Genomic DNA, 16198 nt, shown 5'->3' on the forward strand with positions numbered 1-16198 from the left:
TTATCAACCCCAGAGTGTCCAATTGCTAAGCGGCGTCAACGTTTTTTTTGGTGGACTACTACAGCACTCTCTCTCTCTCCCAACAGTCTTGGCTGTGCACTCTCATCCAAATACGTATTGTTTGCGGGGGGGGGTAGATATAAAGACCGGACGAGAAACTGACGCCTCATGCTGTCCTTCTTCTTAATTGAAGGAGCAGCCAGAGAAAAGCTCTCTCCTGCTGGGCTTTCATTAAAATATATATTTGGAAAAAATTGCGGGGGGAATATAATTTTTTTTTCCAATTTACGAAAGCTTTCGTGACCGCCATGCAGTATCTCCGCGGACCCCCTAGGGGTCGCGGACCCCCTGTTGAAGACCTCTGCTCTAGGGAACAACATACCAAAATTGCTATTGGCTGGTAGGTAGAGAACCGCCACTGGGCCAACTGTCCCTGTTGCGATCATCATCGTCATCATCTCCTCACCATCATAGGCCAGACACACTTCTGTCGTCCACTCTTTTCTGCAATAGAAGACTAAGGTCATTGTTAACTATTGAAAATACTCTTATTTGTTTACTACATTGTCGATTTCACTGTTCCCTTGGACTAACACTTGGGCCAAATAAGAAACTATTCACAGTTTGTTCGCTGATGTTACCTGATGTTTTAAAAAAGAAAGCGAAAACTGTGGTTATCGTTCATTGTTATGTTCAATATTTATTCATCAATCGTGCAGAGGAAGATAGAGCAACCGCAAAGTCGACCGACATATTCTGTTATCCGCTATCTGAATCATAAGCCCCACGCAGTAGATATGTATTCACTACAGACACACAAATAATAACTCAAATTTTCTGTAACACCAAACTTCTGTCAGGACTCCCATTATTAGTTTGAATACCACTCCATTCGCTTCTATGACAAACTACCAATCTGTCAGCAGCTCCCTCAGACGTCGGCAGCGGAGACCACGGACAGCGCTACAACACAGACTCCACGGCCAAGGATGACGATAGCTATGACGTCGATGATTCCGACTATGATATTTTCATTGAAGAGGTGGGTTACTGTAGTTAGATAGATAGACTGACAGACAGACGAACGGGTGGACATATATTCTTTCTTTATCTATTCCTGATACATCCTCATAAGGACGTCATTTATGTTCTTTCTCTTGTTTTAGTCGATAAATATGAAAGGCTACTTCATGTCTTTTTCGCTCTGAAATCCTTATGATCTTGAGAAAGAGTTTTGAAGGACAAAGTTTCTCTGTGTTCCCACAGTTATATCAAGCCATTAGGTGGAAGGAACATTGATTGGGCTCAATGAGCAGTCGTCACCATGAGGCCTCTCTTGCAAATAGCCTCCTCCTACATCCCATAATAAACCTATAACATATTCACTCTGTCCTTAGTTGTACCCAGGCGCCGGGGAAGACAACCGCAAATCCCAGCTCCGCTCTCGTCCTGAAACGCCGTCCGGGGGAAATGTCGTCTACCGCATGAACACCGCCACCCCTCCTAAGGTCACGACCCCGGACGCCTCCGCCCTCCCTGACCTCCTCTTTCGCCCGGTCTTCTCAACCCCACCCCAACTGAAGCCTGTCCCTGTTCCCAAGACAACAGCCACCCCCACCACAACTCCGGCCACTACTACTACTGCTACTACTACCAGGTAGTACTAAGGGGTGTTGGACTCCCACCGAAAGATCCTGGGTTCAATCCCACATTAACGCAGTTCACCTTTAAATATCGTTGCGCAAACTCCCGTGACCTCAGTCAGCTTCTTAATTACCTGAACTCGTATTTCTACCATAGTGATGGTCTGCAATGTCTTTTTCTCCAGTGCTTTGCGACATTTGGAAGCAAAAAAGCCTTTGTTATTAGAAACTGTAAGCATGTTGTAGGATTTAGGCGCCCTATACCCATCCAGCCATTTGTCTTTCAAATCTGTTCATGCAGTAAAAGCTTTTAATATTAAATACTTCACACCTCAACATTGTTTGAGTTGCGGAGAATTTGTTATCCAAAGCTTTTATTCACCTTACTAGAATGAGTTGTGACTTTTAGGTTTCAGGGATTTGCTAGATGGTTGTATGCGTTACCTATTCCTGCTCTGCACGTCAAAGAGTCTTTATAGAATACAGATAAAATCCCTCCCTTTTAAATGTAATATGTGCTCAAAAAAAGCCACATGGGAGAGCAATTTATAGGGCTAAATATAAAGGGGACACTGGAGTGTAACAGCCCTCTCTGGTACTAAGCAGCTTGATATCTCGTCAAGCCAGCAATAAAATCATCAGGAGAAAAAGCAGTTAGCCATTTTTTCTGGCACCCACCTAGTATAATGTCAATTTTTCTGACTAATTATGATTGAATTACACACGAGGAAACTGATTATATTACTGACTATATATGCTGTCATATTATCAGTAATGGTCAGTATTATAGTCAGTCATCTACAAAATAAGAGACTGTACACCTGAATCTATTACTGACTGAATAACTGTTAAATTGTCCGAAATACAGTCAGCATTACAGTCAGTCAGCGACAATACACGGAATGTATATCTGAATCTATAAGTGACTATATAACTGTCATATTGTCTGTAATAGTCAGTATTATAGTCATTCACAATGTAACAGACTGCATATCTTAATCTAAACACTGACTATATAGCGCTCATATTGTCAGTAGCAGTCAGTACTGCAGTCAGTCAGTTCCAACATAACAGACGGTATATTGGTCATCGCTCTGCCCTGCTAGCACCACCCTGGCCCCCACCACCACCGCGGCCCCCACCATGAGTCCGTGGATGGGGGATGTCCCTCGCGTGTACGAGCTGACGTGTGATGACACCGTCTGCCCCCCGGACAGCTTCTGCCTGGGAGACCTTGACAGCGGGGGGTCGCGCTGCCACTGTAACCTGGGGCGACGCGGAGACACCTGCTCCGAGGGTGAGACGCCACCCCGCCATGTTGTGGGTCACAGCCAGACACACCCACACACACACACTCTCACTAACACACACACACACACACACACACACACACACACACACACACGCACGCACACATACACGCATGCACACACACACACACACGCACACGCACGCACGCACGCACGCACGCACGCACGCACGCACGCACGCACGCACGCACGCACGCACGCACACACACACACAAACGCAGACATAGCCTTGTGGGAGATAATCCTCCAATCGTTGGCTCCCTGGGTGATGCCAAGGAGCCATCACAAGTATACCTAAGAGCTGATAATGATATCAATTATCATCATTTATTGCACTTATATAGCACTTTTCAAGACACCTAAAATGCTTTACAAAGTGAGTGTTGGGGGGGACGGGGACCTGATCCAATTCTGCATCAGTGAGTAAGCATCCGCAAGCAAAGAAGTAAGCAAATAATCGAGATGTGATGTGCTCCAGTCCCATAATCATGGGAGATTATGGTTGGCATTGACCTCCATATAATAAACTAATGTAGCTGTGTTTGTTATATGTATTGTCCTCTTTCTCCAGTGGTTCCAATAAACTTCCCCAGGTTCTATGGCTACTCACACATGACCTTTGAACCTCTGAAAAACTCCTACCAAACCTTTCACATCACCATAGAGTTTAAGGTAGGCCCTTACTTATTATATTTGTTCATTTTTCTTAAGGTATCATCTATTATATTGCTCACAAATATATATATATATTTATAATAGTAGCAACTGACAATAGTCAGAGTCAAGAGTTGAAGGTCATTTTTTTTAGCATTGTTCTGGTCTACATTATTCCAACAATATTAAATAAAAAAGGTTATATTCTACAATATGCCTTAAGGATGTGTATTGAAATATTTATTCAGTTGAAAAAGAAAGTTGTGATTTGCCCTTTAATTCCTTCTTATGTTCAGTTTGTATCTTTTTAACAATAGTAATACCTTATCCAACCAAATATGGTTTCAATCAAACTGTGCTACCACTTAATCTGAGGACTTCAGTAGGTCCTTCCCACTCTTATCCATTCTGCCAGGGTTCTTCCCCCAAAAGCGCCTATTACTCTCTCGCCATTTTATCCTAAACACCATCACCTGGCTATAGTAGGGCCTGACCCTCTGAAGGTATGGAGAGGAAAGGCTTCACCACCTTAATGAGCTTCTGTGCTACAGGCAGACTCAGAGGATGGCCTACTGCTCTACTGTGGGGAGAATGATGGCGGACGGGGGGACTTCACCTCTCTGGCGCTGGTGCGGGGAAGGCTACACTACAGGTTGGTTTGTGCAAAGCCCTTCATAGACCAACACAGAAACCAATCAGTCGAAATGTTTAAAGAATGCAATAATGAATGAATCTGAACTAACTTAAGTGTAATAAAATTCATACAAAAGCAATTATGATTGATTAAAAGCAAATACACTCCAAATCATTTCGTGACTAAGATGTTGGACCTCCGTCAACCCCCCAAAATCGTAATTTAAAAAATACTTTGATGATAAGGCAAGGCAAGGAAAGGCAACTTTATTTATATAGCACTTTTCATACAAAAGGCAGACTCAAAGTGCTTCACATATAAACATTGTCATACAATAAAATAAATGATAAATAAGTAAAAGAAAACATATGCAAGAAATGCCTTTTTAGAAAGTTTAAAAGGCATTTTGGTAATAAAATAGAAAATAAAGTTGAAGTTAAAAAGCTTTTTAGAAAGTGCAATGTATTAATATTTAGCAGAAAGCTAAAGCAAACATAGAAGTCTTCAGTCTTGTTTTAAAGGTGCTCAGAGTTGGGGCAAGTCTTAAATCCTCAGGGAGTCCGATAACATAACTTTTAAAGGAACTTTATTGCATACGTTTAGAATACATTTGTTCATCACCTGGTTACCTGGTCCACTCCTAGGTTTAACTGTGGCACCGGGGCAGCCCAGCTACTCAGTGAGAGCAGCATTGTACTGGGCCAGTGGCACGCGGTCACCATCTTCAGGGACGGGATGAGCGGCTGGCTCCGTCTGGACAACAACACCCCCGTGTCGGGTCGCTCGCAGGTAGGAGCAGCACTCAGAGGAGGTCCCACTCAGTTAGTAGACCCGGAGTCGACCTGCCAACACACACTGAAGAGCATCGGACATTTTAGACTACTCTAACTGTGTTTTTAAAGAATTTGTGTCCCAATAGTAAAACTCTTAAATTGTCCGCAGGAAATATAGAGATTTAAATGTCCAAATGTTTTTTTTTTCTTTTTAATTTAATTACATAATATTACGCTTCATTCTTAAAGGGCCTGTACACGAAGATCACTTTTCGTTCTCCACTGTACGTGGGCGGTTCCCCAAGTGCCTATTGGCTGCTCAGAGCGACAGGGACCAACCGCGGCTTTGCAGGGTGTGTTCAGAGCCTTTCCTTCAATAACAAGCCAATGGACATACGACCGTGGCCATTGGGCAAAGCCCTAAGTGGGGCTGATATCGGTGAGTAGATGTTCATTTGTGCATTTTATCATGTCAATATTTACTAGAGAATTGTATACAATATACATATGCAACATATGTTACATAATATTACATCGAAAGATATACTTACACAAGGAAAGGTAGTGTCAACACCTCTGACTATGGCTTGACACAAATAATGACGACAACGTAAAGAACATAAAGAATGATTGTTTGGAAACCTTGATATGAATTTTTAAGTTTTCTCTTACATTTTCTTCATTCTTATCGTTTTTTTTATGATTTTTTATGATCTATTTGACAGCATAAATAGAGATAACACGAGAACAAAAGAACATCCTCTTTGATTCATGTTGTCCAGGTCAGTGGGTCATTACCCTTCCATGGTATTGATGAATAGATTATCTCTGCTGTGCAGCTCAGTAAAGACAGCGACCATTGATGTATTCTGACAGAACTGTCAGGGAATCAAACCACCCGCTGCTTGTTTCAAGCAGCTTCTGTGAAAACATGCATAGCATTCTATTGAAGTTCATGAGCAAAGGGGCATTTGCATGGAGTTCAATACATAAATTTCAACATAAAATCTGCACAAGTTGAGCATGGACAGGTTGTTTGATATCAATGACTTGGTGCCAGTGAGGATTTCCTTGTACAGCACATACTTGAAAGGGTAGGCTTCATATGTATGGTGAGTGGATAGGGTCAAACATAAAAACAACACAAAATGTATTCATGCACATATGGCTGTGTGTGTGTGTGTGTGTGTGTGTGTGTGTGTGTGTGTGTGTGTGTGTGTGTGTGTGTGTGTGTGTGTGTGTGTGTGTGTGTGTGTGTGTGTGTGTGTGTGTGTGTGTGTGTTTGCATGTGCCAGGTGAGTGCAGTGACAGTGTGTGTGATCTGGTCTCCTGTTTCAACGGAGGGAGCTGCTTCGCCAACCGTGCCGATGGCTACATCTGTTTGTGTCAGCTGGGCTTCAGAGGAACTCTCTGTGAAGACAGTAAGGCTCCATAATACCACTCACACATACACACACAGACACATGCATACATACACACACACGCGCGCACACACACACGGACAGACGGATAGACACACTTACTTTAAAATATATTTCTACAGACAGACACAAAGCTTTACATACATCAACACACACACACACACACACGTTCATAGACACACATTCATAAAAACAACTGATTCTTATGATTGCTGTTTGTATTCAGTCGATCTGTGCTTCAGCCGTGCGGTGATGACTGTCACGGTGACCAACACGGTATACCTGAGTCCAATCTAAAGTAAAACACGGGTCAGGCTTGCTCCAGGCAAGGCTGAAATAAAGCTTCTCTGACACTCATGACCTTAGGACCTGCTAAAGCGCTATTCCTTCACCTCTTCTCCTTCTGCCGTCCTCCAAAGCTTTCTCGTTGCTGCTGCCCCTCTTCAACGAGACGCTGCGGTCGTACGCGTCCGTCGCCTGGCCTCAGGCCTTCCAGAGCTACCTGTCCTTCACCGAGTTCGAGATGACCTTTCGACCCTCGCTGGCCGACGGGACGCTGCTGTACAGCGACGACGCGCGGAGCGGCGACTTCATCGCCATCAACCTGGTGGACAGTTACGTGGACTTCAGGTTCGACTGCGGCTCCGGCAGCGCCACCATCAGGTACTGAGGGACGAGAGACACGCTGAACTCCTCCCAGATGGGACGTTCCCGTATAGGACATGGGACACGGTACCTGGTATAGTACAGAAGTATACACAGAAATAGTAATCTTAATTGCAAATTAATGACGATTAAAAAGTAAGAAAAAAATGGTAAAAACAAATATAAAACTAATTGTTTATATATCTATATATTTTTTTTCATTAGTAGTTCAGTCCATTTAATAATTTAGCATATTAAGTAGACTAGATGGGGCAACCGGGCAAGATAATGATATTTCATCACCAAATATTTATTAGGTGTTTTACCTAACCTTAATTAGGTCTGATTTACTTTGCACACGTTGCCTCAATTAGTATGGATTTAGTAGCTGACCTGGACTACCCCTCTGCAGGCCAGTTCCATCATTGACTCGTCTTGTCTGGAGGGGAGTCTGGATTTTGTCCATAATGTTTTTGCTCTGTTTGAACATGGCCCTCTCCACTCTACTCCCAGGTCAGAGGTCACATGAATGAACCGCTTGTTGTCCTCTGTCTTAGGAGCCTCGAGCCTGTTACCATGGATACGTGGCATGAGTTGAAAGTGTCTCGGACGGCCAAGAGCGGCATTCTACTAGTGGACAACCAGAAGCCAACAGAGGGAATCGCTGAGGTACTTTGAATGTTTGTTAGATATCCTTTGTATTTATATTTTTTATTATTGTGTATTATGATGTACCTAGTTAATTGTTTTGTATTGTATTATTTACTATACACCTTAAACAATTTCATGATTCAGCATCATGGCTTAATGATTTCACCTTTTTATTTTTTTCTGCTATTAAGGGAGCCTTTACTCAGATCAAATGCAGCTCTCCTTTGTATGTTGGGGGAGTACCAGTCTACGATCAAACCAAACCCAGCGCAGGTGTGATAAGACCCTTCACTGGCACCATCCAGAAGGTATTGTCATCCATCAAAACAATCTACGTTACTCTGTGCCTCAATGTATCAATTTAAATGTTATTTTTGTGATTGGTATTTAGAGATTGCTTATTTCAGCATCTTATTATACGCTGAGCCTACTTATTAAGCTCAGGATTCTGAAGCAAACCGACAAATGTATAATGTTCACGTTTAAAACATTTATTTACTTCCTTGAAATAAAGAAGGAATCAGAACCAAAACCAAACGATAAGCAAAACACAGACAACACAGGTGAATTTTAGGCTTACAATAAGGAGAGTGGGATATAACTAGGGTGACATCTAGTGGACAAAAGAACCATCACAACACTGAGACAAGTGGCAGACTAGTCTCACAGATCAGACATTATTTGACGTTTAGTCTCATGGCATACGAGCACAAATCTGGATGAAGTTTCACTTTCTGTTGCTTTCTATTTGATTCGACCAATCAGTAAACACAAACTCAGCAGCAGAACTAAACTGAAAAAGAGTGTAATGTTTCAAATAAACACCTTGTAGACGGGCCACTGTAGAAATACACCTGAAACTAATTAAAATCCCTATAGTTCTGTTTTAACATAGTAGGACTGGTGGATCTGAGATTAGTGGGCAAACAGACATTGCTGCGACGTACAACATGATTTTTCCAGTCCAGTTCATCATTTGTAATAGATTTGCTGTTCTTTCCATTTGGCTAGCTGGTGCTTAACGACCGTGCCATCTCAATCACATCTGGTTCAGCTGGAGGGGTAAACTTGGCTAACGCAGTTCATCCATGTGTGGACAGCCCCTGTGCCAACGACGGGACGTGCAGGCCAAAGTGGGACGGCTACGAGTGTGACTGCCCCCTAGGGTATGATGGCAGACACTGCCAAAAAGGTCAGCCTCTGACAATAGGAGCATGTCATGTCAGAAAGATCAGTAGAGTGTTTCGAATTCTTGGGACCGGGTCCCAACTTATATTAGGGTGACCTTTTGGTAACTTCGATGCTGTTTGATGATATCGTTTGGATTTAAATAGGGAATTGTTTGGTCTCACAAAGGTCCTGTATAGTGATTAACATACGCCTAAGGACATGTGCTCATGCACCAACTAATAAACACTAAGTGTCACAAAATACTCCAGAGATTCAGCAAATAGAATTTTCGTGTAAAAAGCAATATTTTCCCTTTTATCTTTCATACTTATTGAGGGGTTATAGAGCTGTGCATTTTCTCTTGAAATACAATACATTGTAATGTATTAGACAAATTAATCCCCTCTAAGCCTATCTGTGCCTTTCCCCCCCTTGCTGTCATGCTTTCGTTGAGCAGAATGCGGAAATTACTGTCTTAATAGTAAGTTCTATTCCTCTATATACACTTTAGAATAATACTTTTTTTCTTCCTTATCTTTTGTGGCTTTGTTTCATACACATATTCTTAGTGCCACCTTGTGTTCAGTGATAACAAGTGCAATATTCTTTATCCAGCTGTGACCGAAGCCATCGAGATTCCACAGTTCATTGGACGAAGCTACCTGACGTATGAGAACAGTGACATCCTGAAAAGGTTAATGTCTCAAATATACATGCACACATGCACACAAACACAAACTCTCTGACTCACACACACAGAGAGCAACCCCCAATGTCTCCAACATGGTGTGGTTTTGCGTTTAATTCCATGTGCATGATGGATCGTCACTGCCCTTGCTGAGTCATGAAAGCCAGGTTGGGCGTCAGTACAGTGCAAACAACACCATTTATTTCATCCCGCCAACATTTCTTTTCCCTGCTCTGTGCCACGTGCCTGCTGGGACGTCTCTGATGGTCCAGGGTGACGGGGGCTAGAACCAGCCTGTTCATGCGCTTCAGGAGCACCGCCAAGGGGGGCCTGTTGCTATGGCGAGGCGACAGTCCTATGAGGCCCAACAGCGACTTCCTGTCTATGGGGCTTCAGGATGGAGCACTTATCTTTAGGTAGGTGTGTGTGTGTGTGTGTGTGTGTGTGTGTGTGTGTGTGTGTGTGTGTGTGTGTGTGTGTGTGTGTGTGTGTGTGTGTGTGTGTGCGAGTGTGTGCCCTTGTGTGTGTGCATCTGTGTGTGTGTGCGAGTGTGTGCCCTTGTGTTTGTGTGTGCGTGTGTGTGTGTGTGTGTGTGTCTTGGGGTGTGTGTGTGTGTGATAACCTCTTTATGTCTTGTTCTTGGAGCTCAGTATCTTAGGAAAATATCATATATAATATACTGTACATATATTCATATACATACATACATACACACACACAAACATACACATATATATAATCACTTACAGACGACAACAATTAATATATATGCAAAAATAGTTTCAGTATCATCATCAAAGTATCAATTCATCAATCCAGTTAAAGTGATGTCGCCAAATGTAACACTACGACGAGTTAATTAATCAAATAATTAAATAATTCATCAAAAAGGAGCAAGCATACCACATGGTGCGCTTTGAGACGAATGGAATGAGCTGAAGAATGTTATTTATTTAAGACAAAGATGAAAGATCAAGTTGAGTCTGCTGAAGTCATGGATCCTCTTGTTGTGCGAGTGGTGCGGCATGGCCTTCCTGCAGGCCAGTCGCTGCTCTGTGGTCACGGTGAGAGGCTACTGGGCCTCTCGTGCCGTGTGTGTCTCAGCTGGAGAAAAAAAAGAAATTTGTGCTGCATTAGGGTCTGAGTGCAGAAATCCCATAACATTTTATTTTGAGTAGGTCTCAGTCAAATAATACCGAGACAAATATGATACAAATACAATACAAGAACATCAAACATACGATTTTAGACCGGGACAGAAGGAGGAGCCAATGGAAGTAGCCCCTTCTCTCCATCTGTGGCAGCAGCAGAGCAGTGGCCTGGAGCTAAGTGGGAAACAGGTGGGAGATCTGCTTGCGCTGTTGGATCATCCGGATGCAGAAGCAGTATAAATTCCTGCTGCTTTTTCCACCTCCAATCCCATTATCGACCGGAGGAGTTCAGAGTCTCTGGTTGGATAAGGCCAACCCTTGGTCAAGATAGACATGCGGGGAAGAAGCTTATTGATTTTGTTCCCATTTAAGGGGAGGTTTCCTTACTGTTGAAATATAAAGAGACATCTGCTATGCATCAAGTCAGCTGTGATCGCCCCCTATCCACATGGTCTGGGCTTGATCCACAAGATGAGGAGCTATGGAAAAAGGAGGCTCAGTGTCTCCCAAGTTCCAGGAATATGCGTCTCAGAGTCCAGAAGAGCTTGACAAAGTGGATCAGTGGCCCCCATGTGCTCAGGTCACCCAGAGCCAGATACAGCCGCACCACTGTGGTCCTGTTCACAGCAGCACCCTCTCTGAAGAGAGCATGACGAAGCACACCATTTCATCCAGGTTTTTTAAGCCTTGGCAGCTTTGGTTTGTAACCCCTTTGCCCTTGATCCCGGGAGGGATTCTTCTGATTCGTCTTATCGATAGAAAAAGAGTTGTTGATGGCAGCCCTATATAATACATGTAGGCATCCAATTGAATTAATTGAGTGACATAAGTGACATATATTTTTCATGCAATTCTAACCACCAGCAAAATAATTTGATTCAGTATTATAATCGTTAATGTATGTTTTGCAGCTATACTTCGGGGGAAAATATTGTTGTGGTGTTTAGATCGACGTCAAAACCAGTGGAAAATTTTAATTGCAATGTTTCAGTTGCTGATATACTTCCCTAGGCCTTTGAAATTCACACTCAAACACAAACACATACACACACACGCACACACGCACACACAAACACACACATACACACACACATACACACACACGCACGCACACGCACGCACGCACACGCACGCACGCACTCAAACACACACACACACACACACACACACACACACACACACACACACACACACACACACACACACACACACACACGCGCGCACATGCACACAAATACAACCAGCCTATTCCTTTTCCTAGAAGGTGCTTTGCAGAAAAATGTAATTGATTCTTGGAAGCGGCACAATAAGTGACAGTTTCACAATAAAAAGGGCTACAAAAGCAAATATTCACGTCTGTGAGAGTGTTTGTGAGCGTGAGTGATACTGAGGATAGTAGTGATAGTAGAGGATTCCTGTAGTAGTGATGTGTTTTAAGGGAACCTTTGTAAAGAGGCAATCCTCTCAATCTTAAAATCATACATCTACAAGTTTACACAGCCTATTGCACTCATTGAAGGCAGTTAGCTGTGTGTCTCATGATCATTAACTACAAAAGTGAAACCAAGCAGCACCTCTTAGTAACACGCAGGACATGTTTTTATGTGTTGCTATAGTTACAACCTTGGCAGTGGGTCCGTTAATGTGGTCGTGAACGGTTCCTTCGGTGACGGACGGTGGCACAGAGTGAAAGCAGTCCGGTAAAGTTCCACCACATTAACTTTACTTTCACCTTCATAATGAAGAACACACATTTTACACCTGTTTGAGTTACAGGAAGTTAAAGTGAGGACAGGTGTAGTAAAATATAATGAAAAGTATTCTTCGGCAGGCTTTGTTAGATGCATACAGTAAATAAATTATACTTTTTAATTTTTTTTATGTGTTTATTTGACAAGTAATGCCACTGATGGATTATTGCTTTCATAGGCTAACCACTATGGATACTTTTGCGAGGTTGTTAAACTCATGCATGTCTCTCCAGGGATGGCCAATCAGGGAAGCTGACAGTGGATGACTATGGCGCCAAGACTGGTCGCTCACCTGGCAAGATGAGGCAGCTCAACATCAACGGCCCTTTATACGTCGGTGAGTTCCCTTTCTGGTGGACTTCATGAGCAAGATTCTACAAAGGTCCATCTATAATTGTGACTGGTATTTTTGTATTAGAATTGATGTTGATGGGGTGCCCCGGTGGCACAACCGGGTAGAGCGCATACCATTAAGGCACAGTCCGAACCGCAACGACCCGGGTTTGATTCCTGCTTGTATTCCTTTGCTGCATGTCCTCCCCTCCATCTCCCATACCTTCCGGTCTATCTCAATCTATCATAAAACATAAAAATGCAGGAGTTCTTAGGTTGAATGGACAGATGGTTGTTGCAGATCTATTCAAAGTACAATATGGAACATTTCCACATACAAATAAGTAAAAGAAAGTAGACCTATGTAATATATTTTGCTGGGTTGTGTTCCAACAATTGTCAAACTCTTGAGAAATCCATCGCCTTTTTCAAGGTAATGTGGGTTCTCATTGATGGCCTGTCAATTGGCGTTATACCCCTTAACCTCCTTGCTTCTGGGAGATACCAGGAAACCGTTACCAAGAAGAGACATCCTTTATTGATATATTTCAATGTCAATCTAGCGTACTACGATGTGTGACTATGGGAAGTGGCTCCTGCCAGCTACCAAGCTAACTTTCCACCCCCTCATAAAGATATTTTAATGTGTGATTGTTTTTGCCACAGATTATCTCTATAAATCTGCATTTGAATGCAGAATCTGCCATCAACATGTATTGGATGTGCCCTGGACTCCTAAGGCTCACTTATGGCTCCACATCGACGCAACGCAATGACCACGCAGGCGCTTTGACGCAGTCGTGAACCTGTTTTGGTTCCGCGTCGTGTTTTACTGAGTGGACAAATCACAGCCTTTGCTGCTGCTTCCCCTCGACGGAAGGTTACATTTATTGGGAGGCCCACGTCAGGCCCTTGCGGTGGACGCAAGGAGGGTCTGCAAGGACGTATTGGGTCCATAAACCATTACGTCGCGTCGACGTAGAGCCATAACTAAGACTTCAGATGATCAGCTCAATGACGTAAATTAAATAACTGTATGTTTTCTCCCATGAAGGTGGCATGAAGGAGGTAGCCCTGCACACAAACAGGCAACATGTAGGAGGTCTGGTCGGCTGCATATCCCACCTCACACTGTCCACCGACTTCCACCTTGGCCTGGTGGAGGATGCCGTCGATGGCAAGAACATTAACACCTGCTCTAACTGACCAACTATCGACCACAGGCAGTGGCTATTTTGGAGAGGTCCTTTTTCCCACACTGACAAACAAACTCTTCAGCAACTAGGAAACTCTTTCCGTCAAGACTGAAGTTTGTTAATGTACAGTATACCGTACCAGAAAATGAATGAGGTGAAAATGAAATTTGAGCCAGCAAAATGCTTACACAATTCTATGATTGGAAATTGTGAACTTTTTGTATTGAATGCTATCACTATTTGAAGACATTTGACGACCTTGTGAAACTCAAATGGAAAACACAACAACAAACCAGAGAAGCAGCACCATAACAAAACCAAAGAAAACCAAATATACGTCAGAAACCAATAAATTGTTCTGTGTCCTGAATGAGAAAATGAGTTACTAGAAATGCAGCCTTTGAAAACCTTTTGAGGGACAATTTCATTGAATTGATTTGAGAAAGACCATAAAGAAATAGTACTTAGCAGAAATAGCAGAAAGTTATAGTCGGTCTGTGTATTTTGAGCTCGGAAATCCTAGCTATTTTATTGTTATTTATGTGAAGGTTCACTTCTTATACTGTATGTCGTGGTCTTTGTGTATTTCATTTCAATTTACATCTACATTTTGTAAAAAAAAGAAAAAAGCTTTGTAACGTATGCCAGGAAGGTAAAGATTTCTCTTTCTGCGAGTGTTAATAACCAGGACCAAATTATTATCATTGACAGACCATGCGAGTCAATGTGGGTAATTTCCCTCCTAAGTAAACCTCTCCTTTTTAAAAATGTTCTAATTTGTAAACCTCTATTTGTGAACCTATTTTTCAAATTGTGTGTTTCATGAGGAAATTCAAGATTCCTAATGTATAGGTCCTGCCCATTTAAGACAAATAATCCCATCCCAAATCCAGATCTCACAAATTCAGATTGTTTCTCTGCCATAGTTGGAAATCAATTGCGGCCCAGCAAAGACTAGGATTATATTTATTGTGAAACTCAATGGTGAATATCAGGATGGTCTCACGAGACTAGACAAATATGGCAGGTAGCACAAATGACAGAAACGTGAGTGCGAGTCTCTCGCAAATTAAAATGTACACAATGCACTGAATGTTGTGGTTCCAGTAATGTGGTAGTTTGTTTGACTATCAGTGATTCCTATAACTTCCTTTTGGACGCCCAACTGTACATTTTGTTTATTAATGAGTTAAAAAGAAAAGAGCCTAGCAGTTATTTGAAATAAAATAATTTCTGTTATTCTTCTAAACCGAAATTATGACAAATTGTAATTTTTATCTTAACAACTTCTTTTTCAAATTTATCAGAATACTAATAAAAAAACATGAATGGGACTACGCAAATCACGGAAAGAAATCACCGAGAATAAAGATAGATGCCGGAGGGTTGAATAGTATTTATGGTAAATGTATGACTGATAGGCCTGTTTATGAATGAATGAGCACCATAAACGCTAATATTTTGTCATCACTGTCAAGGTCACAACACAAATATGTCACATCTTCCAGCCTGATGTAAACTAGTGTAGTAATCATGACCATATAATATGGGTCATTTCAATCTGCCTTTACCAATAAATATTCAGCTGAAGCAATCTCCAAAGATTGTTGTGATGTCCACGTCACACAAGACAGTGCTGAGTTGTTCTTGTATTTGTGAGTCAGTGGTTATGTCTCTGCGTGTGGAATTATTATGAGTCATTTCAAGAAATCTATGCTCAATTGGACCTTGCACTCCTATAATATATGGGCTACAGTTCAACAAGCACACAGACAAAACATGTTTAACTGCAAGGACCTGGAATGGAATATCATTAAAAAACTAGTTAGAGCACTCTTTCTTCTCCAAGCTAATACGCTTCTACTCTTTTTCTTTGTATTTCTCAGCTACACTACCATCACCCCTGCCCTCATATTGGTTATGGATTTTCAGGTTCAAATTACATAGCTCCTTTTTGCTTCTGAAAAAGCTTGTGACACATCAAACAGGGTTACAAGTCACTCATGCCGTGGCACATCTTGTACACCCCAGGCATCAAATACCAAAAAAAAACTGCATTTGTCCTCTGAATAATACTCTGTTATCAACTCAGGATTTTGTGCAGCGAGCACTATCTTTGTTGGGAATAAGTGGAAGCTGTTCTGTCATTATTGATCCTGAGGAATAACAATAACAGGC

The 16198-nt window shown here is 42.2% G+C and overlaps 1 protein-coding gene across 3 annotated transcripts in view; it reads left to right on the plus strand.

Moving 5' to 3' along the window:
• The window catches only part of egflam (EGF-like, fibronectin type III and laminin G domains), a 31938-nt gene extending 16266 nt beyond the window's left edge, over positions 1–15672 (plus strand). The window contains exons 8-25 of one of the 3 annotated variants that reach the window (XM_030359295.1): positions 924–1042; positions 1398–1657; positions 2750–2940; positions 3525–3625; positions 4159–4259; positions 4886–5030; positions 5264–5453; positions 6310–6435; positions 6855–7098; positions 7638–7749; positions 7923–8039; positions 8743–8923; positions 9359–9382; positions 9517–9595; positions 9862–10005; positions 12357–12440; positions 12725–12828; positions 13879–15672. In XM_030359295.1, the coding sequence (XP_030215155.1) occupies positions 924–1042; positions 1398–1657; positions 2750–2940; positions 3525–3625; positions 4159–4259; positions 4886–5030; positions 5264–5453; positions 6310–6435; positions 6855–7098; positions 7638–7749; positions 7923–8039; positions 8743–8923; positions 9359–9382; positions 9517–9595; positions 9862–10005; positions 12357–12440; positions 12725–12828; positions 13879–14030 (2474 nt within the window). In that variant the 3' untranslated portion in view covers positions 14031–15672. The remainder of the gene's footprint in view (positions 1–923; positions 1043–1397; positions 1658–2749; positions 2941–3524; positions 3626–4158; positions 4260–4885; positions 5031–5263; positions 5454–6309; positions 6436–6854; positions 7099–7637; positions 7750–7922; positions 8040–8742; positions 8924–9358; positions 9383–9516; positions 9596–9861; positions 10006–12356; positions 12441–12724; positions 12829–13878) is intronic. The other 2 variants (XM_030359296.1, XM_030359297.1) reach the window with 2 other exon arrangements.
• The last annotated feature ends 526 nt before the right edge of the window (positions 15673–16198 follow it).

The sequence above is a fragment of the Gadus morhua genome, chromosome 6 (genome assembly GCF_902167405.1).
Source record: "Gadus morhua chromosome 6, gadMor3.0, whole genome shotgun sequence".
NCBI lineage: Eukaryota > Metazoa > Chordata > Actinopteri > Gadiformes > Gadidae > Gadus > Gadus morhua.